We start from the raw sequence: 25,305 nt of genomic DNA, 5'->3' as shown, positions 1-25,305 counted from the left end.
GTGGAAAATTCTGAAAGAGATGGGAATACCAGACCGCCTGACCTGCCTCCTGAGAAACCTGTATGCAGGTCGAGAAGCAACAATTAGGACTGGACATGGAACAAAGAACTACTTCAAAATTGGGAAAGGAGTCCGTCAAGGCTGTATATTGTCACCCTGCTTATTTAACTTCTATGTAAAGTACATCAGCGAAATGCCCAGTTGAATGAGCACAAGCTGGACTCAAGATTGCCGGGAGAAATATCAATAATCTCAGATATGCAGATGACACCACCCTTATGGCAGAAAGCAAAGAGGAACTAAAGAGCCTCTTGATGAAGGTGAAAGACTGAAGAACTGAAGGTGAAAGAGAAGAGGGAAAAAGTTGGCTTAAAACTCAACATTCAGAAAACTAAGATCATGGCATCCAGTCCCATCACTTCCCAGATGGGGAAACAATAGAAACAGTGACAGACTTTATTCTCTTGGGCTCCAAAATCCACTGCAGATGGTGACTGCAGTCATGAAATTAAAAGACGCTTGCTCCTTGGAAAAAAAGTTAGGACAAACCTAAGCAGCATATTAAAAAGCAGAGACATTACTTTACCAACAAAGGTCCGTATAATCACAGCTATGGTTTTTTCAGTAGTCACGTACAGAAGTGACAGTTGGATCGTAAAGAAGGCTCAAGGCCAAAGAACTGATGCTTTTGAACTGTGGTGCTGGAGAAGACTCTTGAGAGCCCAGTGGACTGCAAGGAGATTAAACCAGTCAATCCTAAAGGAAATCAATCCTGAATGTTCATTAGAAGGACTGATGGTGAAGCTGAGGCTCCAATCCTTTGGCCACCTGATGCAAAGAGCTGACTCACTGGAAAAGATCCTGATGCTGGGAAAGATTGAAGGCGGGAGGAGAAAGGAACGACAGAGGATGAGATGGTTGGATGGCATCACCGACTCGATGGACATGGGTTTGAGCAAGCTCTGGGAGATGGTGAAGGACAGGGAAGCCTGGCGTGCTGCATTCAATGAAGTCAACGAAGAGTCAGACATGACTGAGCGACTGAGCAACAGCAGCAACGTGGTAGGTCTATTCCTAGTTTTAGAGCCTGTTATATAGAGTGAAGTAAGTCAGAAAATGAAAAACAAATATTGTATATTAACGCATATATACTTGGAATCTAGAAAGATGGTACTGATGGACCTATTTGCAGAGCAGCAATGAAGACAAACATGTGGACAGAGGACAGACTTGGGGACACACTGGGGAAGCAGAGTGGGATAAATTGAGACCATAGCACAGCAATCTATAAATTACCTTATTTAAAATAGATTAGCCAGTGGCAATTTGCTTTTTGATGTAGGGAGCTCGAATCGGGTACTCTGTGACAACCTAGAGGTGTGGTAGGTGGGAGGAAGGTTTAAGAGGGAAAAGACATGTGTATACTTATGGCTGATTCATGTTGATGTGTGACAGAAACCAACACAATATTGTAAAGCAATTATCCTCCAATTAAAAAAATTTTTTAAAAAGGGGATTCCAGCCTCTGCAAACAGGCCATGAGGTAGCACACGTTAACCCCAATAAGCAATGTCAAATTCAGGTCTTCCTAGGAATGTGTCCCATCGAATACAGGACTTACTGTTTGGCTGTAAGAACAACTCCTTTTCTTTAGTTAAATCTTAATAGTTTCACTTGAAGTTGAAAATTTACCAAAGACCAGAGAATTACTGTTAACTTAAATTTAAATGAACTCATAATATTATTGACAGCTGCCATTTCTTGAAACTCCCAACAACTTTACAAATGGGAACGCTGAGGTCCAGAGGAATAAAAAGACTTGCTAAACTATCCTGCTAAACTCCACTGCTAGTTGGGGAACCAAAAGCATAATCTGAACCCAGGTCTTTCTGTGCTGAAAATCCATCCTCTCCACTTCCAGTGGCTACCAGGCCAAGTTACTTTAAGGAATACAAATAACAAACACAAGGCCCTGAGTACTTCCTGCACATGCTGTGAATGACAGTTATTATGAAAGATTAGCTTTCCATGTCAAACATACTTTAAAAATTTTTTTTATTTTAAAAACTTATGTGTATTTTGGCTGTGCTGGGCCTTCATTGTGGTGCAAGGGCTGAGTTGTCCTGTGGCATGTGGGGTCTTAGTCCCCTGACCAGGGATCAAACCCGTGTCTCCTAAATTAGAAGGCAGATTCTTTACCACTGGACCATCAGGGAGGTCCCTCAATCTATAGCATTCCTGATAGCTTTTATCAGTCTCTAAAGAAGCAAAGCCATTGTTTAAACAAGCCCTGAGGACACTGTGCCTAAAATGACCTGCTCCACAGCTGAGTGCAGGCCCCTGGAATGGCTCTGTGGAGTCTTGCCCCTCCCGCTTTGTTAGCTTGGGCTCACACACTGTTATCCTACCAAGTTTTCTGGGTCAGTATGGCCAGGTTCTCACTGGTCTCCAATCAGGGGCTTTTCTGGTGGGCAACGTGGGGTAACAAAAAATGGGACTAGACACAAAACCAGAAGACATGGGTTTCACTGAGCTAAGTCATGCTGGGCATGTGACTTAACCACTCTTGTGCCCCCCATATTCTCATCTGCAAAATGGGTATAATAGCCTGCAGTCTGTAGGGTGACTGTACGGACTGAATTACCTGCAGAAAAAAATTGTCCAAGACTGCTAGGCATGGGTAAACACTCATCATTCACCCGATCTTTCAATGTTCAAGACTCAGCAGGGTGCGCAGGCTGATCCTCATCTATTCCAGTGCTTTTCTCCCTCTCCTATCTCCACCACCTCGTTCTACAAAGCTCCTGTGCTTTTCTCCCTCTCCTGTCTCCACCACCTCGTTCCACAAACCTCCTGCTCTCTTTGACCACCATCCCTCTGCCCATCTGCCAGATGTGAAAGAACCCTGCCTACCTTTCACCACATCAAGGTTCAGTGTTCAGTTTCACAGTGAGAATAATCGTGATGGTCTTTTCTGGAAAGTATCACTCATCTTCATTAAACACGGAGATCCTGATCTTTCTCTGCTTCCACTCCCTTATTTAAGGGTAGATGTTTGCAAAGGATACAATCCATCAATTCAATCCACTGTCCAATATTTCTGTTCCCTCTTACTCACAGACTGGAAATATTCTATATTCAGTTACATGAGTCTGAAATGTGCACAGAGTCAGACACAGGGCTGCCAAGTACGTGGGCGAGCCCTGGGCCGCCTTCTCTGGTGCCAGAGCAGACATCAACAATCAATCACACTGTGTGGTTCCCAGCTGATCCCAGACATGGCTCCCAAACCCCTCTCCCAGCTCTCCAGGCAGCCACCATCCATCGGACAGGGCTGCCATTTGGGACGGAGTCTACTTGCCAAGTTTAGGAAGCCTTAAATCGGATGAGGACTCTAAAATCACATACCATGTACAGCAAAGGACAGTGCCCATTTGGATCATAGTAAGCACTTCGTAGGCTGTGAATAAACATGGCTTAATGACTCGCGCACAGCATGCGATGTCCCTATATGGAGCTCACACATTACAGAAGAACTCTAATTAAGTGATTTGCTTGGGGAATGACCTCAAATAATAATGCTCTTAATTTAAATTTCAGTCAAAAACTGAACTTAAATTTACTAAAAGCTCTCTAAAAATTATACCAGCGTGCACCCTTGGTTTAGTAAAGTATTATGTACTGAACACAATATTTTTATGACTAAAGGTCTTGTATGATCCAGGGTTATAATTTTTCATGTTTTTATTACTGCTGCTGTTAATGATGATACAATGAAAATAATAGATAACAGGCATTGAATACTTCCTGGGTACCTGGCACTCGATATGGAATAGTTTATTGAAGAAATCTTTGATGCTCACAGCAATCCTACACAGAAGGTACCACTCCAGTCCCATTTTTACAAATGAAGGGGCTGACACTCCTTGCCTAATGCCACATCCCTCACCAACGGCAGACTAGGATTTGTACCAAGCCCCGCCTTAACCATGAGACTACACCAGTGTAGCCAATGTGCTTGCACTGGTGATGTCTACCCAAGGGTAGATAATCCAAACAGGCAGAAGTAGGCTCTCGAGTTGGATGTAAACTGACTCCAGAATTAAATAAATCAGCAGATATTCAATGCAAAGATCTACTTTGGCAAATACGTTGTTTTGTCATAAAAGGATAAGGATAGTGCAACCCAAACCTCCTGTCAAGGGGGGAATCCAGGCTTATGGAAATGGCCAATTCTTAGGCAAAGGATCTGTCCTAAGCAACATGATTACTAAAGCAGAGAAGCTGGAAGCGTCAATCTACGTGGGAATGTCATGAATGGAGACATACTCCCATTCCTCGTACAACCCACAGAAGGAAAACAAACTGACTCAAAAGTTACGTTGGTTGTGTTGCTTTGAGGGTTTTTCTTTCGCTTTGTTGTCTTGTTTTTCATTTGAACGTGTTCTATTTGAAATCAGAGGCATTCATAAACCGATGTAAATCAGATATAGTCACAAATTGTTTCCCAACTTAACACGTACAACAGGCGGTGTATTTTTTTAATTTACCTTTTTTTCTCTTTTAATTGAAGTATAGTTGATTTACAATGCTGCGTTAGTTTCAGATGTAAAGCAAAGTGATTCAGTTGCACATATATACATATATCTCTATTCTTTTTCAGATTCTTTTCCCTTATAGGTTATCACAAGACACTGATACAGTTCCCTGTGCTCTGCAGGGAACTATACAAGCTATACATGGTGCTATACAAGCAACCTTCTTGGTTGCTTTGTTTTTAATACTAGATTGGTATGTAGCAACAGCAACTGACTTTAACTCCATGTATTTGCATTTACGAAACACCACTGAACTGACCTGTCAGGCAAGTCACCTCTCACTCTTAGCCTTCCACTGCCAAAGGCACTAGAGCCAACGTGATAACAAGCCATTTCCAGATATGGGCTACTCATCACCACAAGGAAGTGGAAAATGCTTCCTGAAGTAGTAGAACTCTCTGCCATAGTCAGAGCCAAGCTCCATTTCTGGCTTCAAGAGCCCGGCTGTAATGTTGGCATGGAGCCCACAAAGGTCCCACAACAAGGCAGACACACCCCGACACACACCATTCTTATCTTTCCACTGTCAGGGGTCAGTTCCAGGAAACTCCCTTTGGGGTTTTGCCAGTTACAAAGGAGTCAGGTCCTCTCAGGAATAAATAAGCTGTCAAGGCTAACACAAGGGATCAGATGTAGGAGGCCAATCAAACTGCTCCAGCGCCTCCCAGGGGCCATATCAGCCTGAAGGGCCCTGGGGTTATAGGTGGGGGGCCCATCTGCCAACACCCAGTTCAGCTGTCAGTTTACAGCAAAGCTGTCACAAGTCTGGAAGGGAAACATTCAATAAAGTACTTTTCCTAGGTTGATTTCTCTTTTAGCATTTGAGGGGGAAAAAAAAACACACAATCAAACATAAGAGAAATAACAGCACTAACTTTAAATTGCTATAGTCTTGGGACTTCTCTGAGGGTCCAGTGATTAAGAATTCTTGTTTCCACTGTAGGGGAGTGGGTTTAACCCCCCTGGTTGGGGAACTAATATCCCACATGCTGCATGGCCAAAAAAAAAGAAAATATTTGCCACAGTCCCAGTCCTGAGGGACTAGCCTGTACTGGCAGAAAAACCCAGATAAGCCTCTGAAGAGGACAGAAGGGAAATCACTGCTTTAAACTAGACGCTTAGCTGCTGCTGCTAAGTCGCTTCAGTCGTGTCCGACTCTGTGCGACCCCATAGGCAGCAGCCCACCAGGCTCCCCCGTCCCTGGGAGTCTCCAGGCAAGAACACTGGAGTGGGTTGCCATTTCCTTCTCCAATGCACGAAAGTGAAAAGTGAAAGTGAAGTCGCTCAGTCGTGTCCAACTCTCAGCGACCCCAAGGACTGCAGCCTACCAGGCTCCTCCATCCATGGGATCTTCCAGGCAAGAGTACTGGAGTGGGGTGCCATCGCCTGCAGTTACCAATTTCCAATCTCCGACTCCCCCCACCCTTGCCCCCCCCCAGCCATCCCAACCACCAATGGTAAGTACCAAACGTGGTAATGGTGGGTACTGAAAACACCAAACAGAAGAGTTCGATGACTTGTGGTCATAAGAGGACCCCAAAAGCCAAGTGTACATCATCAGAAGCAGAGGGCTTCCCTCACGGGTTAACAAGCATTCACCATTTTACAGAGAGAATAAATTTTCAATAAATTTCTCATTTGGAAAGCTAAGCTCCTTCCCTGCAAAATGGATAAACAAAATAATATAAAGTTGACCACAGAAAAATAACGAATGCAGGAATGTGTGATTTAAATGATAACTTAAGTTTCTAACTAACCCTGTAGCTAAATGAACACCTATTAAAGCAGTCTGTACTGAAAAACAGATGAAACCTAAAAGGGTCTCCTTTTGAGTTTAGAGTTTGGGGGATACATTTTTTAAAAATTAACATTTGGCAGCTAAACTAATAATTTCTTGATCCCATTTTTTCCAAATCCACATTTCAAAAAAGTGTTTCAAACTTTCACATATAATCATTAAATCATAATAAATTTTTATGTTAAAAGTGGCACACTGGATAGGAATTAGAAGCCCACACACCTCAATGAAGAGTAGCTCCCGCTTACTGCAACGAAAGAGAGCTGTGCAAAAGCAACAAAGACCCAGTGCAGCAAAAAATAATTTTTTTCTTAAAATGACACATTCACTAAGAATCTTGTTCAGTCACTCAGTTATGTCTGGCTCTCTGCGACCCTATGGATTGCAGCATGCCAGGCTTCCCTGTCCTTCACTATCTCCCAGAGCTTGCTCAAACTCATGTCCTTGACTTGATGATGGCATCCAACCATCTCATCCTCTGTCAAACCCTTCTCTTTCTGCCCTCAGTCTCTCCCAGCATCAGGGTCTTTCCCAATGAGTCAGCTTTTTGCATCAAGTGGCCAAAATACTGGAACTTCTATTTCAGCATCACTCCTTCCAATGAACATATTCAGGGTTGATTTCCTTTAGGATTGAGTGGTTTCAGCTCCTTGCTGTTCAAAGGACTCTCAAGACCCTTCTCCAGCACCACAGTTCAAATGCATTAATTCTTTGGTACTCAGCCTTCTTTATGGTCCAACTCACATCTGCATATGACTGCTGGAAAAACCATAGCTTTGACTATACAGACCTTTGTTGGCAAAGTGACATCTCTGCTTTTTAATATGTTGTCTAGGTTTGTCATAGCTAATCTAGATTTTTTCTACTCTGTTACCCATTTCTAACTTTACTGACAAAAAAAAAAAAAAAACCATGAAATTCATTTCAGAACTTTTTAAACATGAAAAAAAATCTGAGGAAGAAATGTTCTTTAGTGGTAGTATCTCACTGCTTCCTGCAGAACTGTTGGGGTTTGTTTCACAACAGTTATTCTCTGCTGCTGCTGCTAAGTCACTTCAGTCGCATCCGACTCTGTGCAACCCCATAGACAGCAGCCCACCAGGCTCCCCCGTCCCTGGGATTCTGCAGGCAAGAACACTGGAGTGGGCTGCCATTTCCTTCTCCAAAGTATGAAAGTGAAAAGCGAAAGGGAAGTCGCTCAGTCATGTCTGACTCTTCGCGACCCCATGGACTTCAGCCTACCAGGCTCCTCCATCCATGGGATTTTCCAGGCAAGAGTACTGGAGTGGGGTGCCATTGCCTTCTCCGTTATTCTCTGGTTTTGATCAAAAAATTGAAAAACACAGAAAAAAGCAAGACAACTAGACTTACATTCCTGCGACGTGGAAACCACCTCATACTTTTATAAACAGCTGTCAAAATTTAGTTTCCTGAAATAGAATGGAATATTTATTTAAAGTGTCCTAATGCAAACAGATTTTTAAAAGTCCCTAATTTCGTAAAGGAGTCCATGCCCTTGATTATATTTACAAATTTAAAATATCACAGAACGGAAAAAAGATGTCAAATTTGGGAAATATTAGCATGAACTAGAAAAACTGAGGTCAGGTCTTCACTTGGGATGATGAAGAATCTCCCTCGCTAGCAATGGACCTTAGTGTATGCAGTGACTAAAATTTCATACCCTGCTGCTGACTTTGGGATTCAGGAAATTTGCCCGTAGTCTTCCCAATTAAATGTCATCAATTAGTACTTCTAGTTCAACCTTCAACTCGCATGCTGTTATGGGAACTGGATTGTGTCCCCCACAAAAGATGCTGAAGTCCTAGCCCATAGTACCTGGGATGTGACCTTATTTGGAAATAGGACCTCTGCAAATGATCAAGTCAAAATTAGGTAAAAGGGTAGGCTGAAGTTCAATATAAAAAGAGGAAATGTATACAAAGACATACACACAAAGAGAATGTCATGTGGACATGAAGACAGATATAAGAGATAATCTACACACCAAGGAACACCAAAGACTTCCAGCAAACCATCAGAAGGTAGGCGAGAACCATGGCGCAGTCTCCTTCACAGCCCTTGGAAGGAAGCAATCAGACCAACACCCTGATCTTGACTTTCAGCTTCCAGCACTTTGAGACAAATGTCTGTTGCCTAAGCCCCACAGTTTTTGGTACTTTGGTAATGGCAGTCATAGAAAAACAACACACAAGTCTTCCCAGCCTGACATTCATTCTCTTTCAACTTTGTCCCTGTGTTAGTCTGTTAGTCGCTCAGTCACGCCCGACTCTTTGCAACCCCATGCACCCCACCAGGCTCCTCTGTCCATGGGATTTTCCAGGCAAGGATACTGGAGTGGGTTACCATTTCCTTCTCCAGGGGATCTTCCTGACCCAGGGATTAAACCTGGGTCTCATTGCACTGCAGGTAGATTCTTTACCATCTGAGCTACGAGGGAAGCCTTATTCTTTTTTCTTCTAATATTCTTATATGCTCCCACCGGTTCCCTAAGGTCATTCCACACCTCCTGCCACCAAAGCCCTTCGGCAGTATTTCTTGTCGGGTACCAATGGCATTTTGCATGGGGCAGCTCTTTTGGGCGACTGTCCAGGACACTGCAGGATGTCGAGCATCCCTGGCACTTCCACTCCATCAAGGACACGATAGTGCCCACAGTGCAGAAACTCGGCTCCAGAATCTTTAGAGCCACCTGCCAGCCAGACTCTGACTCAAGGTCCCACCATCAACTGCAAATGATCTCAATCAGGTCAGTTACCTTCAGCCTCTCCACTTGTAAGATGGAAATCAACCCTGCCAGGTGGCTCAGGATTGAATTAAAGATCCTAGCAAGTCCAGGCTTACCCTCACCAGCTTTTTCTGGGATTAGAGTCACTTAAGAATTAATGCTCAGCCTGTTTTACATGGTCACATCCTGATTTACATTGGAACTCCTTTCGGAGGTTCCCTTACACAAATAAAGCTCCACGATACATCCTGTGGAGATGGAACAGATCTCTGCATGTTTCAGATAGTTATAAGTCAGGCAAAATAAAATGCCTTTCTAAGCTTAAAGGAGCAAGACAACTCTGAGCACAGTTCCGTTTCCCCTCCACTCCCAACCTCACCTGAAAACAGCGTTGCAGCTGTGGGCAAAGGTCCACCTCTTCCAACTCTGCTTCCCATTTCTCTGTATCTTTTTCTCCCAGTGACTGTCCCCTCCAACATCCAGCAATATACTACTGCTGTCTGGCTCATTTCACCTTGTCCCATGCAAATATCCCCCAGGCCAGCATCAGCTCTATATTCTCTTCAGTGAAATGGTTTACAGTCCAAGTCTCTGAGCTGTGGGGCTTCAGCATTGATTTATGCCGTGAAGGCAGTCTGTGTCTGTTCTCCTGACCACCTAGCACATACCAGCACCTCACAGAGCCTGGTTCAGTCACTCAATCATGTCTGACTCTGCGACCCCATGGACTGCAGCACGCCAGGCTTTCCTGTCCTTCACCATCTCCCAGAGTTTGCTCAAACTCATGTCCAGCAAGTTGGTGATACCATCCAACCATCTCATCCTCTGTCGTCCCCTTCTCCTTACCTGCCTTCAATCTTTCCCAGCATCAGGGTCTTTTCCAGCAAGCTGGCTCTTTGCATCAGGTGGCCAAAATATTGGAGCTTCAGCATCAGTCCTTCCAATGAATATTCAGGGTTGATTTCCTTTAAAATTGACTGATTTGATCTCCTTGCAGTCCAAGGGACTCTCAAGAGTTTTCTCCAACACCACAGTTGGAAAGCATCAATTCTTTAGCACTCAGCCTTTTTTATGGTCAAACTCTCACATCCATACACGACTACTGGAAAAACTATATAGAATTTTGTCGGACCGAGCCTAGTACTCATTTGGTTTTCAGTGATTAATATATGAATGAGTACATCAAGGCACGAATACATGCGGGGCTGAATGAACACATTTAGGAGTCAGGTGACCAGGACTCCATTTAACCCCCAGCTCAGCACTGACTGACATAAATGACCTCAGAACAGGTCACTTATTCTCTCAGTCGTATTTTCTTCTCTGTGACATGAGGCGGTTGGACTTCAGGAGAAAATCTCTCTCGGTGTTCTGCCAGCCCCACCACCGGAGCCCAAGGACTGTAACGAACAGTGAAAAGCTTTCCATCCTTTTGGAGAAATTTCAGTTGGGACAAGCAGGAAGGTAAAGAATCTTCTGAAATCACATCCCGGGGGTCCCTCCCCATCAGACCACACCTTCCTCCCTGGGAACAAAGGGTCCAGACAGCACATCAGCTGCAAATTTTGAAGACATCTCTGAGACACTAAGCACTCTGGACGTTGTTATCATGGGCTTCCCTGGTGGCTCAGGCATAAAGAATCTGCTAGCAATGCACAAGACCCAGGTTCAGTCCCAGGGTAGGAAGATCCCCTGGAGAAAGGAATGGCTACCCACTCCAGTTTTCTTGCCTGGAGAATCCCATGGACAGAGGAGGCTGGTGGGCCACAGTCCTTGGGGTCACAGAGTCAGACACGACTGAGCAGCTAACACTTCACGGGCTCAGAGTCCGCCCTGTCCTCAAGAGAGGTCCACAGGGAACCCTGCAGCCTGCCTCCTCCCATCCAAGGCGCCCCCTTTCCAGCCTGAGCAAGCTGGGCTTGGGCACTCTCCCCTCGGCTCCAAATCCAAGTCGGTCCCTCTCTCCGCCATCTGCCTGAGGCTCTCACATGCATATTTTATGCCTCCTGGCACATCTCCTCCTTATCTGACATCCTGCAAGGCATCCCTCTGCCGCCTGTTTCTATCTCTGTTAAGAATGTTCCCGAAAGAGGCATGTGTCCTTGGGTTGTAGTTTATTACTGGTGGTTTCACCTTTCCTATCTTATCTCCTGATCCCTACCTGAATTCTTTGAGGACACAGAAACCACACCCTCTGCGCTCCTCCAATTCCCACAAGAATCCTTACACAGCTGGGCAAGCAGCAGACACTTAGAAAATGCTTGCTGAATGAATAAAATAATGAATATGAAATAACGGGCTGATTTCAATGTTTTTTCAACAGAAGACACATGTGTATGTATGGCTGAGTCCCTTTGCTGCCCACCGGAAACTATCATAGCACTGTTAATTGTCTATACTCCAATACAAAATAAAGTTTTTTAAAAAGTCATATTAATAATACATTTCCTGGATAAAGTTACCAAGATCACCCCTGCTGGCTATACAACCAAAATAAATCAAGTCGTCTTAAAACAGCACTTCTATGACTATGGTATTTTCTTAGGACTGAAATAAAATGCCCTTCACTATGATATGAATGACAGCTGGATAAAAAATCTGATTTTCAGGTAGCCACAGCATAATAATGTGGTATTGCTTTTACTTCTTATAAAAGCAGATTTTACACTGAGCTGAGGAAGAGAAAAGGGCAACCACCTTTTGGTGTTAATTATTACAATTACCACTGTTAGGTGTTGAAGCTGGAGAGTTCAGGGAAATCAGAACAAGATATGAGGGTTTTCCCTAAACAGTTTATTTAAATCTATTGTGGATTGGGGCAGAGCATCTTTTCTGAAATTCCTGGGACTTATTTAGCCAAGTCTACTTCCAGTCACATTACTCCTGTGTGGTTTAATCAACTTCAGCTAAAACCAAACGGACTTAGGAATCAAAATATTCTTTCTCCCATGCACTTGCTGGTCATGGTTGGCCATTGGATAAAACAGAGCCAATGGTCAGTACAACACTGTTGGAGGGAAAACCCTGCTATGCCCTCACAGTTCAATACAGCATAATGCCATAAGCCCTAGGCAGCCTCTACTGCTCAGTAGCTGACCTAAACAGTTTCATTATCTCTTAGAAATCACTATTCTTGCATATAAGCAGAAACTTATCATTACCAAAACTATCAATGATATATTAATTACAGAAAAACTGTGCAGGGATACAGGAGATAATATTACAAGTGGAGAGATTCAGTGACTGAGGACTGTCTGAGACCCAAAAAGATCAGGTATATTAAAATAGATAATTAGTGTTCATGGGCGGTACATATGGTACATGATAACAGAGTATGTCTTCCAGCTCAAACCTTATCTTGTTAGAACACAAACTGGGTGGGGCAGGGAGGGAATCCCAGTAAAACACCAAAGGGAAAAAAAAATTCACTTTGATATATTGTCAATGTGAAAGGAGCTGTTATGAGGATTTATCTGCATGTATCCAACTAATTAAGCCAAAGTACTTTAAAGCTAGAGTGGAATGCTGAGTTTTTCATCACAACTCTTCATTCTAATGATGAGAAACTCAGGCAGAGATGAGGTACTTGAACCAAGCTCATTCTGCTCATCAGAGCCTGCCTGGGTTCTCTCAGGTCTAGTTTCATGTGCAAAACACCCATCATTAAATTTAAAAGTTAAAAAGGCACATAGCAGACAGGCAATAAATATCTGTTAATGGAAATAAGTAAACAGAGATGCAGGGTTCCAGAACTCTCTTAATATACTACCTACTGAAGGATAAGCCAAGTAATGACCTCAGAATTTTGACCCTGACTTGTCAAGGGCTTCTCTGGTGGTGCAGAGGTTAAAACTGTCTGCCTGCAATGTGGGAGACCTGGGTTCGATCCCTGGGTCGGGAAGATCCCCTGGAGAAGGAAATGGCAACCCACTCCAGTATTCTTGTCTGGAGAATCCCATGGATGGAGGAGCTTGGTAGGCTATAGTCCACGGGTCGCAAAGAGTCGGACACGACTGAGCGACTTCACTTTGTCCAACATAGATAACATAGGTTTGTTAATATCAATACTATAAAGCATCCCTTCCCAGTCAATGAAATACTATTGCAATAGTTATGGAAGCATGCAAGTTGACGGTGAAACCAAAACCTTTGTAGAACTTATGAAGGAGTGACTGTGAAAAAAAATCTATCCACAAACTCTATGGGTTCCCAAACACATGAAGTGTAGCTTCGGTGGAGCGGTGGAGGGATCTATAAAAGGCAGGTATGACTAAGCAGCCCCAGAGAGCAAGCAACACTAAAACTATCAGTCTGGGGACCAGAACATCCCTGCATATAAAGATAAGCTGGAGTTTCCCACCTCCTGTTACTAATACAAAAGGGGGCCTTTTTTCTACCACAAGTTAATTCTTTTTAAAATAAAACACTTCAGAGTTATGCTGCAAACGACATTTTCTTCGATTCTCCATCGAACCTGCCTTCTGAAACAAATTTGGGGAAAACCTAGTTGAGTCTCCGGGCAAGCAACCAACTGGCCGGACTAAATTTGAAACAATCAATACCGCAGTTTTTGATGTATTTAACTCTATATCTCACTAGAGAGCCCCTGAAATCTACAGTTTAACTCAGCTAAAGGTAACCAAATCTTAATAATCGTGTAAAACATACTGCTACAAGTCTTACTCGGTGAGCTATAATTAGTGAATTTTTCCTTAAAGTCTGACGTCTAGCTATGTAACTTCTCCCTGAAAAAAAAAAGAAAAGAAAATTCGAGAACATCGGACCAAACAAAATAGCTTAAAATAATTAAAAAGACCACAATTTACATACTCCCAAGATGAAACTGAGCACATAGGGGAAGATGAACCAAACACACCATATTTACATATAGATGTAAACATATTTATAGCACCTCAGGCAAAAAATCAAAAAACAAAAAACCCTGGCACAACAGGACAAACCTGGGTTACCATTCTCTCTGCGCAGGTATAAAACTGAAGTAACGCGCTTGGCGGCGGGGCACAGAGGGTGGAGAGCAAGTTCCACTTAAACTTGTTCCATTCATGAGCTAGGTGAGCAAACCAAGCAGCTTAACAAGCTCCCCTACCAAACGGAACCAGGCTGAAAGTCCCAAATCGGTCAAGCTCATCAAGGAAAGTGGGACCGTCCCCCCCCCGCCCAAAGCTCTCTGATCACCCCTCTCCAAAATCCCCGAGCCTCGCAACTAGAGCCGGGGGCTTCCCGCCGAATCCATTTCCCGGTCTCCGTCTCGGACCATGCAGGGTGGGCATGTGGGTTGAGTCCGGGGTCCCCCCCAACGCACACACACACCCTGGCTCCCCGCCCCGTTCATTGTCGTCCCAGGGAGATGGATCACCTGCCGGGCGCGGGCTTCCGCCGCCCGCCGCGCCCAGACGCACAGGGGCGAGCGCCGCTCGCGTCCCGCGGGACCAGCGCCCCCTTTCCCGGCGGGACCCGACCCCCGCCCGCGGCCGGTCCCCTGCGTGCTTACCGCCACGAAGCCCGAGGAGGAGGCGAGGAACACGCGGATGACCATCCTCTCGCCGGGTCGGGACGGACCTTCTGCGCCCTCCGCGGGCTCCGGGCTGGCGGGGACGCGGAGGCAGAACTCGGCTGGGAGCCGCCGCCGCCGCCGCTGCTGCCCGACACAGCGCTCGCGTCTGGGGAGTCGGCAGGGACCCGGAGCCCGCCCGGCCGCCCGGTCTGCAGATAAAAGCTCGGCGCTGCCCGACCGCCGGCCGAGGTAGGGAGGCGGGGCCGGGCCGGGGAGGGAGCCGGCTGCGGGGCGTGATGGGAGTTGTAGTCCGGGCCGCTCCTGGAGTGGCCGCCGCCGGGCTCCTTCCCGCCGCCGCGTCCCTGAGGCTGCGTCCCGGACGCGCGCAGGTGCCGCGAGGGCCACCCGAGGCCGCGGGGAGACGCTATGCCGGGGTGGCGAGGGTCCTGGCGAGACGAGGCCGGGGAGAAAAGAAAGCTAGGCGAGGATAGCTTGGTTTGGTGTCCGAGCTGGGATTCTGTGTGTAGTGGTTTACTGGTTTGAAGCATTCCCCACACCCAGAAACGTCAACAGACAACAGTGATGCTTCGGAGACCCGTCGTCTCCGGGTCGCGCGTGGGGTGGGCTGGGTGGCTGGGAGGTGGCCGCGGTGGGGACCGGGTCGGGGGGCGCGGTGGTTGTGCGCTCCTGTTTTCCCAGCGGCTCAGCAGATTGCAGAAGGGTGATTCTTGGGGAATAAATACGAGGGTTTTTGTTTTGTTTTGTTTTGTTTTAGGTAGACGCTGAAAATTAGAAACCCAGGTGAGAGCACAACCGATATTTTATTTTTCTAGCGAAACTGTAATAATTGTTGTAGGGAAAAAAAAAAATCCCAAGCGAAATTAGAATCCTACTAATCATCGAGAATCAGGACCCCGCCCGCTCCACCCCGATTCCCTACACAATGGCTTCGGCTCTGTGCACCTAATATTTACAGATTTGAGCCAAATCTTTGCCGTCTTCAGACCTGCTGCACATTCCAGCGCAGCCTCGCAGGAGGATGCTGTTAAAATAAAAAAGCTGTTAGGTAGTTTCTAATAGTTTAGTAGTAGTTCTTCAGCAAGTGTTTTCTGTTCCGCAAAAGCGCAAGCCTCTCACAGTTCCTGTAGAATGAACCAGTTTTCTCTGCAGTACTGTATTTACTCTCTTCCTTTCAGCAGGGGAGTTTTAGCAGAGTTCTGGGAACAATGTTAATTAATAGTTCTAGGAAGAAAGATTAGATGATGAGGTCTCTGGCTCTTTGGTAAAATTCTTGCATAAACATTGGAGCATTTTGGTTTTGGAGCATTTGTTTTTTAGAGCGATTTTGATTACTTCACGTGTATAACCCTCCCTATTATTTATCAGACGTCATGTCTGTAGTATTCCATTTTTTAATTTATTACGGTAACAGAAAAGACAATCATAATGGGACTTTATTTCTTCATACTATTAGACATTTTTAAATAAACATTTTGCTGGCTGTAATCTCTCTCTGCACGTGTACTTTAATTTGGCTACCCTAAATGTAGAAATGAATGTTTATATCTTGAAAAATATTTTCTTAAAAGTAGATACCATATTTCCTGTATTGATGCAATTTTATAAAATCTAAATTTCTTCCATTTGAAATTATTCAGCTTTGAGGATATAGTTAAACTCACCAAATGAGAACTCCAAGCCTGTGCTCTGACAGGTACCAGAGTGCATGAAATGCTGAGTAAGTCCTTTCCTCAGTCAGCAGAGTATCTATTGACTGCAAAACAAAAAAGTCAGATACAGAAATAGCAATGAGACAAGACACACTGTACCAATAGAGCTGTGTGGATATAAAGAGAAAAGAGAGGGCAAAGATGGCCTTCTAGAAGAGACTTTAAAGATGAGTAGTATTTCTGCTAGCAGATGGAAGGGATACAGGATGGAATATTGGAGAAGGAAATGGCAACTCCCTCTAGTATTCTTGCTTGGAAAATCCTATGGACTGGGGAGCCTGGCCAGCTGCAGTCTATAGGGTCACAAAGAGTGGGAGGCGACTGAGTTCACGCATCCAGGATGGAATATGCAGGGTCCATAGGAACAGCAAGAAGTTTGTTTTACTTCAAGAAGAAATGTCAGGGTTCTAATAGGGGACCATGCTGAAAATACAGCTTCGGATGAATGCAGCCAGGAACTCTCACTAACTTGTCTGCCCAACTCCTTGCCCTTTTCTGAAATCTGTTCTTCTGCTTTGATCTAAGAGATTTGGGGGGTGGGGGTCCCAACACCCTCCTGGTTCATAAAGCAAGACCCAAACTCCTGATACTTACCCTGAGCTGATTAGTCTCAGGGTAAGTATCTGAATCAAGAAAGGCCTGGCCACATCTCCACCCGAAGAATTTAGAATGAGGACTAAGAAAGAGAAAGAACACTTGAACTTTAGCTTATAACCTGAAAGGTCAGTGCTTTCAGAAGTCATTTTCCAACATGAGCACTAGAGATGCTAAGGACGGTAGTCGGCAGGACAAGAACAACAAAGCAGGTGTGTGGAGGATGACAGAGATGTTTCAGTGAGCTCTGATAATGCTTGAGCCCAGGGACGCTAAAACTCTGGCCTGTGTGTCAAATCCAGCTGGGTGTCTATTTTGTAAATAAAGTTTTATTAGAGCACATTACTTTTCCTATTGTCTCTGGCAGAGTGCCAGAAACCAGATAACTTGCAAAGCCTAGTACGCTTACTAGTCCTTTACAGAGAAAGTTTGCCAGTCTCTCTATGGTTCAGCCTGTTCCTGATCTTTGCTCCGGAGGCCTGTGTAATATTCCTGTATCCATGTCATAAATTTGATCTGAGTCACCTCAAGTAGGGTTCTGTTTTTTTACAACCCTAGTTGCCTTAACTGAGAAGTTTGTACTTAATTTGTAAGCATTCTGAGGAAGAGAAGCATACGATCAGAACTATACTTTGAGAAGATTATTCTGGGCCCAGCTCGCTCTGTTTTTAAATACCCTTGGTGAAGAAGGTTGTCTCCAGAGCCTGTATGTAGGACAAAGTGTCAGCAGTCCAGCAACCCACAGCAGCCAGGATGGAGCTGAGACCCAGAGAGTGACAGAGAGAGTAAAAAGCAATCTGGGATATAATTTAAGTGTCCAAGATCAGCCCCAGGGTATCATAGCACAGAGAGGATTCACTGCCGATCTGACAAGGCAGGTCTGCAAATATAGCAGGTGGCTGAAACTTAAAGACAACTCAGAAAATGGAATAGGCCATTGGACACCACAGAAGGTGCTCCTGCATTGTCTAGGACCTGATGGTTTTTACAAGTCATGGTAGACCATCTGGCGAATGTGGGTTTTTTCCTTAGTTTTATTGACATAGGATTGGCATATAACATTCTGTAAGTTTAAGGTGTAAAATATCTCTTTTCCTGGCAGCTGCACAATCCCGACCAGAATATCCATGCAAAGCACTGAGAGTAAATACTGCTCGTACAGGGAGTCAGGCAGATGACATAAATGAGAGAGGTCGGATAGATCCAAGTGGACATATATTCACCGTGAGGACCACAGCAAACTGAGCAGCACCGCTCAAAATACAGACTTTTGTCTAAGATATTCTGATCTTTTAATACTGACTTGATTTTCAAAAATCAAGCCAGCCAAGCCAAAACTGTCTACAAGTCCAGTACAACCCTAAGGTTCTCCTGGTTTTTCCAGTGTAAAGAAAGCTCCAAGTGTGGGGTTTGGAGCCCAGTAAATCCACAGGAACCACTGGGTATTATTATAATGGTGGTCTGTTATCATTGCTGACCTTTGGGAGAGCGCTTCCAGCAAGAGAGTGGAAGCAGAAGTTAAATGGCAGAGGCCGGAGCCCTGATGGCTAATGAGGCAGCGATCTAGTCTTTTCTAATTAGAGGATGAGGAGTAATAGGGGATGAGTGATGAAGCTTGCAAGGGAGCCAGGGAGCAGAAACACTCTTCATTAAGGTTTCCTTACAGATTAAATGAAGAGCTCTTTGAAACAGTCTGGAGTCCCAACTGTCCAGATTTTATTTTTAGAGTAGAATTGCGTCTGATTGATAATTCTGTGTTGTCAGGGCTGCCCTGTTCTTTCTTTTTTTTTTTTTTGGCACACCATGTGGCAGGCGTGTGGGATCTTAGTTCCCTGACCAAGGATCAAATCTGCGTCCTCTGCATTAGAAGCACAGAGTCTTAACCACTGGATCGCCAGGGAAGTCGAAGATTGCCCTATTTTTAACAGCACTTAATCCAATACTATCTGGCTACCCCAAAATTTCACTTTTCAAGGAAAGTCGGTTACCACACCATGCCTGCCACAATCCGTGCCCACTGCAGGCAGCAGCTGCCGTGAATGCCGAGTGAGTGTATTTGGCTATTAGTAGGCAATAGATTTGTGGGAGAGGAGGTTATAAGCCAAAGGGCAGGACCAGGTCAGAGTGGTTAAAGAACCGGCTTGGCCACTGAGTCCGACCAGGATTGGTGTGTCACAGCTATATGACTTTCCTAAGGACCTTCCTAATGCAGGAGACCTGGGTTAGATCCTTGCCTGGAGAATTCCATGGACAGGGAAGCCTGGGGGCTACAGTCCATAGGGTTGCAAAGAGTCAGACATGACCGAGTGACTAATAACTAACTAAGGAAGGTTTATGTAACTTGCCAGTGTCTCCCCTTCTTCATTGTTGTTAGGGGACTTCCTGGAGACGATTAAGGAAAGTGCTTTTCACACAATGCCTGGGACATAGTTAGGACTCAGGAAGTATTAGCTGTTATGAATCATGCAAAGTAAATCAAGGAATAGCCTGTATTTGCATAAAGCGTGTGAGTCCTATACATATTTCTGTCTTAAGTCTGTGATTTGAACTTGCTAAATAACAAGAATCTGGTTCTTATAAGCCTCTTTGTACAGTGCCGTGTTCCATTAAAGTGCTTAACAAAATCTTTTTGATGTTAATGAAGTTTAGAGGCCATGCTTAAGATAAAAGGAATATTAGAGAAATGAAGCAGGCATAGAGTCAAATCAGGCAGCTTGGATTTCATGAGAGAATTCATCCGGTGCTTTTATGTGGCTTCATCAGGCCCATTCTGTCTATTCTTAATAAAATAAAATCTTAATTAACAGAGTCTTACTGAGCAATCCCTGAACTGGATGAAAGTTTCAGCCCTCATGTTTAGGAACTGGAGGTAAATCATAAAGCAAGGAATTAGGCTTGAAACCAACATTTAGGACATATTCTTTTTTTTTTTTAATTAAAGTACAGTTGATTTACAATGTGCTAGTTTCAGGTGTACAGACAGTGATTCTGTTATTTTTATATACATATATATATGTAACTTTTATACTTATATATATGTACACATGCACATATATTCTTTTTCAGAGTCTCTTCTGTTAGAGGCTATTACAAAATATTGAGTATAGTTCCCTGTGCTATACAGTAGGTCCTTGTAGATTTATCTGTTTTATATAAATATATATCTAATAGTGGGTATATGTTAATCCCAAACTCTTAATTTAACCTCCCCCACCTCTTTCCCCTTTGGTAACCATAAGTTTGTTTACTATGTCTATGAGTTTCTTTCTGTTTTGTGAATGTTTGTTTGTATATTTTGGTTTTTTTTTTTAAGATTCCATATATAAACGATATCATATGATATTGTCTGTCTCTTCTGGCTTACTTCACTTAGTATGATAATCTCTGGGTCCATCCATGTTGCTGCAAATGGCATTATTTCATTCTTTTTTTATGACTGCATAATATTCCATCCCCTATGTATATATATTTATATTTATATATGTGTGTGTGTGTGCACCATATCTTCTTTATCCATTCATCTGTCAACGGACAGCTAGTTTGCTTCCATGTCCTGGCTGTTATAAATAGTGCTGCTAGAAAAATTAGGGTGCATGTACCTTTTTGAATCATAGTTTTCTCCAATTATATGCCCAGGAGCTGTATTGCTAGGTCATATAGTAATTCTAGTTTTAGTTTTTTAAGGAACCTCCCTGTGTTCTTCATGGTGGCTATTCCAATTCACTTCCCCACCAACAGTATTAGAGCGTTCCTTTTCCTCCACACCAGGACTTATTCCTGAATCAGTTAACATTCAACCACATCAGTAGGGTTCCCCAGCCTCTCTAACAGGAGAAAACACTTTCATTTTCCCAATACCTTATTCCCACTAGAATCTGAAAAAAGTTAGGAGAAGAGAGGCGAATGGCACGAGCCAGCATCTTGGAGCTCTATTGGAACTATACCAAGGAAGCTTTAGGTGTGCTGGTAACCACAGGAAGGACTGAAAACCTGCGTGCAGTTTGTTTCTTTCAGCTGGAGTCATTCAGTATATGTCAGATGCTATGCTAGCTGCTAAGGATTCAGGAGTGGATCAAACACAGTCCCTACCCTCATGGAGATTATGGCTAATCAGGAAGATGAAAAGTAAACAAGAGTATGCTGGGTACTTGATGAAAAGATGGGCTCAATAAAGGACAGAAATGGTCTGGACCTAACAGAAGCAGAAGATATTAAGAAGAGGTGGCAAGAATACACGGAAGAACTGTACAAAAAAGATCTTCACGACCCAGATAATCATGATGATGTGATCACTAATTTAGAGCCAGACATCTTGGAAAGTGAAGTCAAGTGGGCCTTAGAAAGCATCACTACGAACAAAGCTAGTGGAGGTGATGGAATTCCAGTGGAGCTGTTTCAAATCCTGAAAGATGATGCTATGAAAGTGCTGCACGCAATATGCCAGCAAATTTGGAAAACTCAGCAGTGGCCACAGGACTGGAAAAGGTCAGTTTTCATTCCAATCCCAAAGAAAGGCAATGCCAAAGAATGCTCAAACTACCGCACAATTGTACTCATCTCTCATGCTAGTAAAGTCATGCTCAAAATTCTCCAAGCCAGGCTTCAGCAATACATGAACCGTAAACTCCCTGATGTTCAAGCTGGTTTTAGAAAAGGCAGAGGAACCAGAGATCAAATTGCCAACATCTGCTGGATCATGGAAAAAGCAAGAGAGTTCCAGAAACACATCTATTTCTGCTTTATTGACTATGCCAAAGCCTTTGACTGTGTGGATCACAAGAAACTGTGGAAAATTCTAAAAGAGATGGGAATACCAGACCACCTGACCTGCCTCTTGAGAAATCTGTATGCAGGTCAGGAAGCAACAGTTAGAACTGGACATGGAACAGACTGGTTCCAAATAGGAAAAGGAGTACGTCAAGGCTGTATATTGTCACCCTGCTTTCTTAACTTATATGCAGAGTACATCATGAGAAACACAAGCTGGAATCAAGATTGCCGGGAGAAATATCAATCACCTCAGACATGCAGATGACACCACTGTTATGGAAGAAAGTGAAGAGGAATTAAAAAGCCTCTTGATGAAAGTGAAAGAGGAGAGCGAAAAAGTTGGCTTAAAGCTCAACATTCAGAAAACGAAGATCATGGCATCCGGTCCCATCACTTCATGGGAAATAGATGGGGAAACAGTGGAAACAGTGTCAGACTTTATTTTGGGGGGGGCTCCCAAATCACTGCAGATGGTGACTGCAGCCATGAAATTAAAAGATGCTTACTCCTTGGAAGAAAAGTTATGATCAACCTAGATAGCATATTCAAAAGCAGAGACATTACTTTGCCAACTAAGGTCCGTCTAGTCAAGGCTATGGTTTTTCCTTTGGTCATGTATGGATGTGAGAGTTGGACTGTGAAGAAGGCTGAGTGCCGAAGAATTGATGCTTTTGAACCGTGGTGTTGGAGAAGACTCTTGAGAGTCCCTTGGACTGCAAGGAGATCCAACCAGTCCATTCTGAAGGAGATCAGCCCTGGGATTTCTTTGGAAGGAATGATACTAAAGCTGAAACTCCAGTACTTTGGCCACCTCATGCGAAGAGTTGACTCATTGAAAAGACTCTGATGCTGGGAGGGATTGGGGGCAGGAGGAGAAGGGGACGACCAAGGATGAGATGGCTGGATGGCATCACAGACTCGATGGACGTGAGTCTGAGTGAACTCCGGGAGATGGTGATGGACAGGGAGGCCTGGCGTGCCGCGGTTCATGGGGTCGCAAAGAGTCGGACACGACTGAGCGACTGAACTGAACTGAACTGATGAAAAGAATCTTCTTACTGTGTTGTTCTGTTTTATAATCTTACAAGACGCTCCTAATCAACTTTTAAGAACGATATATGGCTTCCTTGGTGGCTCAGATGGGAAAAAATCTGCCAGCAATGCAGGAGACTTGGGTTAGATTCCTGGGTTGGGAAGATCCCCTGGAGAAGGAAATGGCTACTCACTCCAGTATTCCTGCCTGGAGAATTCCATGGATAGAGGAGTCTGGCAGGCTATAGTCCGTGGAGTCACAAAGAGTTGGACACCACTGTGTGATTAACACTTTCACTTTCATATAGATATATATATACACACACCCCAACCCCACCACACCCCTCAAGATTACATTCCAGATCAGGAGACAATATCACCATAACAAAACAAAGGTTTAAGTTGATATTGCTTAAATAATTCTAGGCAGCCCTATTACAGGAACTCCCAATACACTAGTGTTTTCGTTATTAGCTCGCTACTTCATAAATGAATACCATATGGTAATAAACAAAAATTTACATGTAAGTTGTTGTTGAATTCTGAAATTATTTTGATTCCTTATAAATACATTGCTAATGAGTTTCCAGTTCATTATAATTTCTCATTATGCTAGGCATAAAGGCCATTTAGAATAATTGCAACAGAGCAAGTATAAGAAAATGTTTATATATAGCTATAATTAGAGAAAATGAAAAAGTCAGCTTAAACAAATATAAAGTGGTATTGTAGCAATTGTTATTTTTTATTATTACTTTCCCTAGGATTCTGAAGGGTCTGCTGAATGGAAATGATTAACATTTGTTTATAGTACTTTTAAATACCTTGAGCCATAATGATTTTAAAAAGAACGATGAGGTCTTTACCTTTAAATGTTGCAACTCTTTCCTGAAAGTAAAATTAAAGAGCAACAAAAAATATAGAGTACTTTATTAGGTTACCATTTCTTTTCCTCAGTTCTTTACATCCTTCTCAAGTTAGTTTATTTAGAAGCAATTTAAGTTGCAGGCATCACTCTACCTTGGTCTCCACTGCAATGAGAGCTGTTGGGTTTAAATAGCATCTTTGAGAGGGAAGGCATTTTTTTGCATTAAGTGGAATTCCATTTAACAACGAGGTCAGGGAACTAGACTTCCCTGTGAATGCACTCACTGTACTGGGGAGCTGTGATCTGGTCCAGGTATCACTAACTTTATGACAAAATGAAGCACTTAATAATGTAATGAAGCTCTAGTCCTTCTAGTGTTAATTGCTTTCTGGTTATAAGCCAAACTTATTTGAAAAATCCATTAAATCCTTCTTGCCCTGAGAACAATGTGGTGAAAATGCCTGATTTTACTTGAACCAAATTTACACTTCCCAGAGCATGTAGCTTTTTATTTTTTTATTAAAAATTTTTATTGGGATATAATTGATTTACAATGTTGTGTTAGTTTCAGGTATATAGCAAAGTGATTCAGTTATACATATACATATATTCTTTCTTTTTGAGATTTCTTTTCCATATAGATTATTAAAGAATATTGAGTAGAGGCCCTTGTCATATACAGTAGGTCCTTATTATCTCTTTTATATATATTAGTGTGTATATGTCAGTCTCAAGCTCCTGATTTATCCCCCCCACTTTATTCCCCTTTGGTAAGTTTGTTTTTGATATCTGTGAGTCTGTTTCTGTTTTGTAAATAATTTCATGTGTATCATTTTTTAAAAATTAGATTCCACATGTGAGTGATGTATTTATCTTTCTCTGTCTGACTTGCTTTACTTACAGTTTCATAATCTCTAGGTCTATCTGTGTTGCTGCAAATGCCATTATTTTGTTCTTTTATATGTTCTTTTATCCATTGTATGTATGTACTATTCTTCTTTATTCATTTCTCTGCTGGTGGACATTTCATGTCTTGGTTATTGTAAATAGTGTTGCAATGAACATTGGGGCACCTGTATAGTTTTCTCCAGAAATATGCCCAGGAATAAGATTGCTGGATCATATGGTTAACATGTAGCTTTTTAAAAGCCAATCTGTTTAGTGAGCACTTGAGCATTTGCTGTCTATTAGCAACTTATCAAACTTGTCTCCTCAGCAATTTGCATTGCTTTAAATGTTTCATAATTAAAGAAATCATCTCTCAAAATCTGGAAAATATTAATATATTTTTAATTCCTGAGATGCATGTGACTTTGATAATTGTTTAATAGAGAGGATATAATGCAGTTTTACTTCCATACCACTGGTATTTATCAAAATCCTAGTCGACATCGGGCACTCTACTAGATGCTGGGAATATGAAGATTCCTAAAACAAAGCATGTGTGTTGGGGACAGAAAGAAACAGTTTTAGCACAAACTAAAGTCCTAGACGGCTCAGTGGTAAACAATCCACCTGCTAGTGCAGGATACTCAGGTTTGATCCCTGGGTCATGAAAATCCACTGAAGAAGGAAATGGCAACCCACTGCAGTATTTTTGCCTGGCAGATCTCATGGACAGAAGAGCCTGTGGGCTACAGTTCACACGGTT

General features: G+C 43.2%; 1 protein-coding gene across 1 annotated transcript in view; it reads right to left on the bottom strand.

The window, feature by feature from the left end:
* SH3BGRL2 (SH3 domain binding glutamate rich protein like 2) overlaps positions 1-25,046 on the bottom strand; it is an 85,061-nt gene extending 60,015 nt beyond the window's left edge. The window contains exons 1-2 of the mRNA XM_040239330.1: positions 25,016-25,046; positions 14,658-15,106 (exon numbers count right to left, since the gene is read on the bottom strand). Of these exons, the coding sequence (XP_040095264.1) occupies positions 14,658-15,106; positions 25,016-25,046 (480 nt within the window). The remainder of the gene's footprint in view (positions 1-14,657; positions 15,107-25,015) is intronic.
* Positions 25,047-25,305: the final 259 nt, after the last annotated feature.

This window comes from Oryx dammah, unplaced genomic scaffold, assembly GCF_014754425.2.
Source record: "Oryx dammah isolate SB20612 unplaced genomic scaffold, SCBI_Odam_1.1 HiC_scaffold_4, whole genome shotgun sequence".
NCBI lineage: Eukaryota > Metazoa > Chordata > Mammalia > Artiodactyla > Bovidae > Oryx > Oryx dammah.
This window is presented reverse-complemented; position numbering and strand designations above follow the sequence as displayed.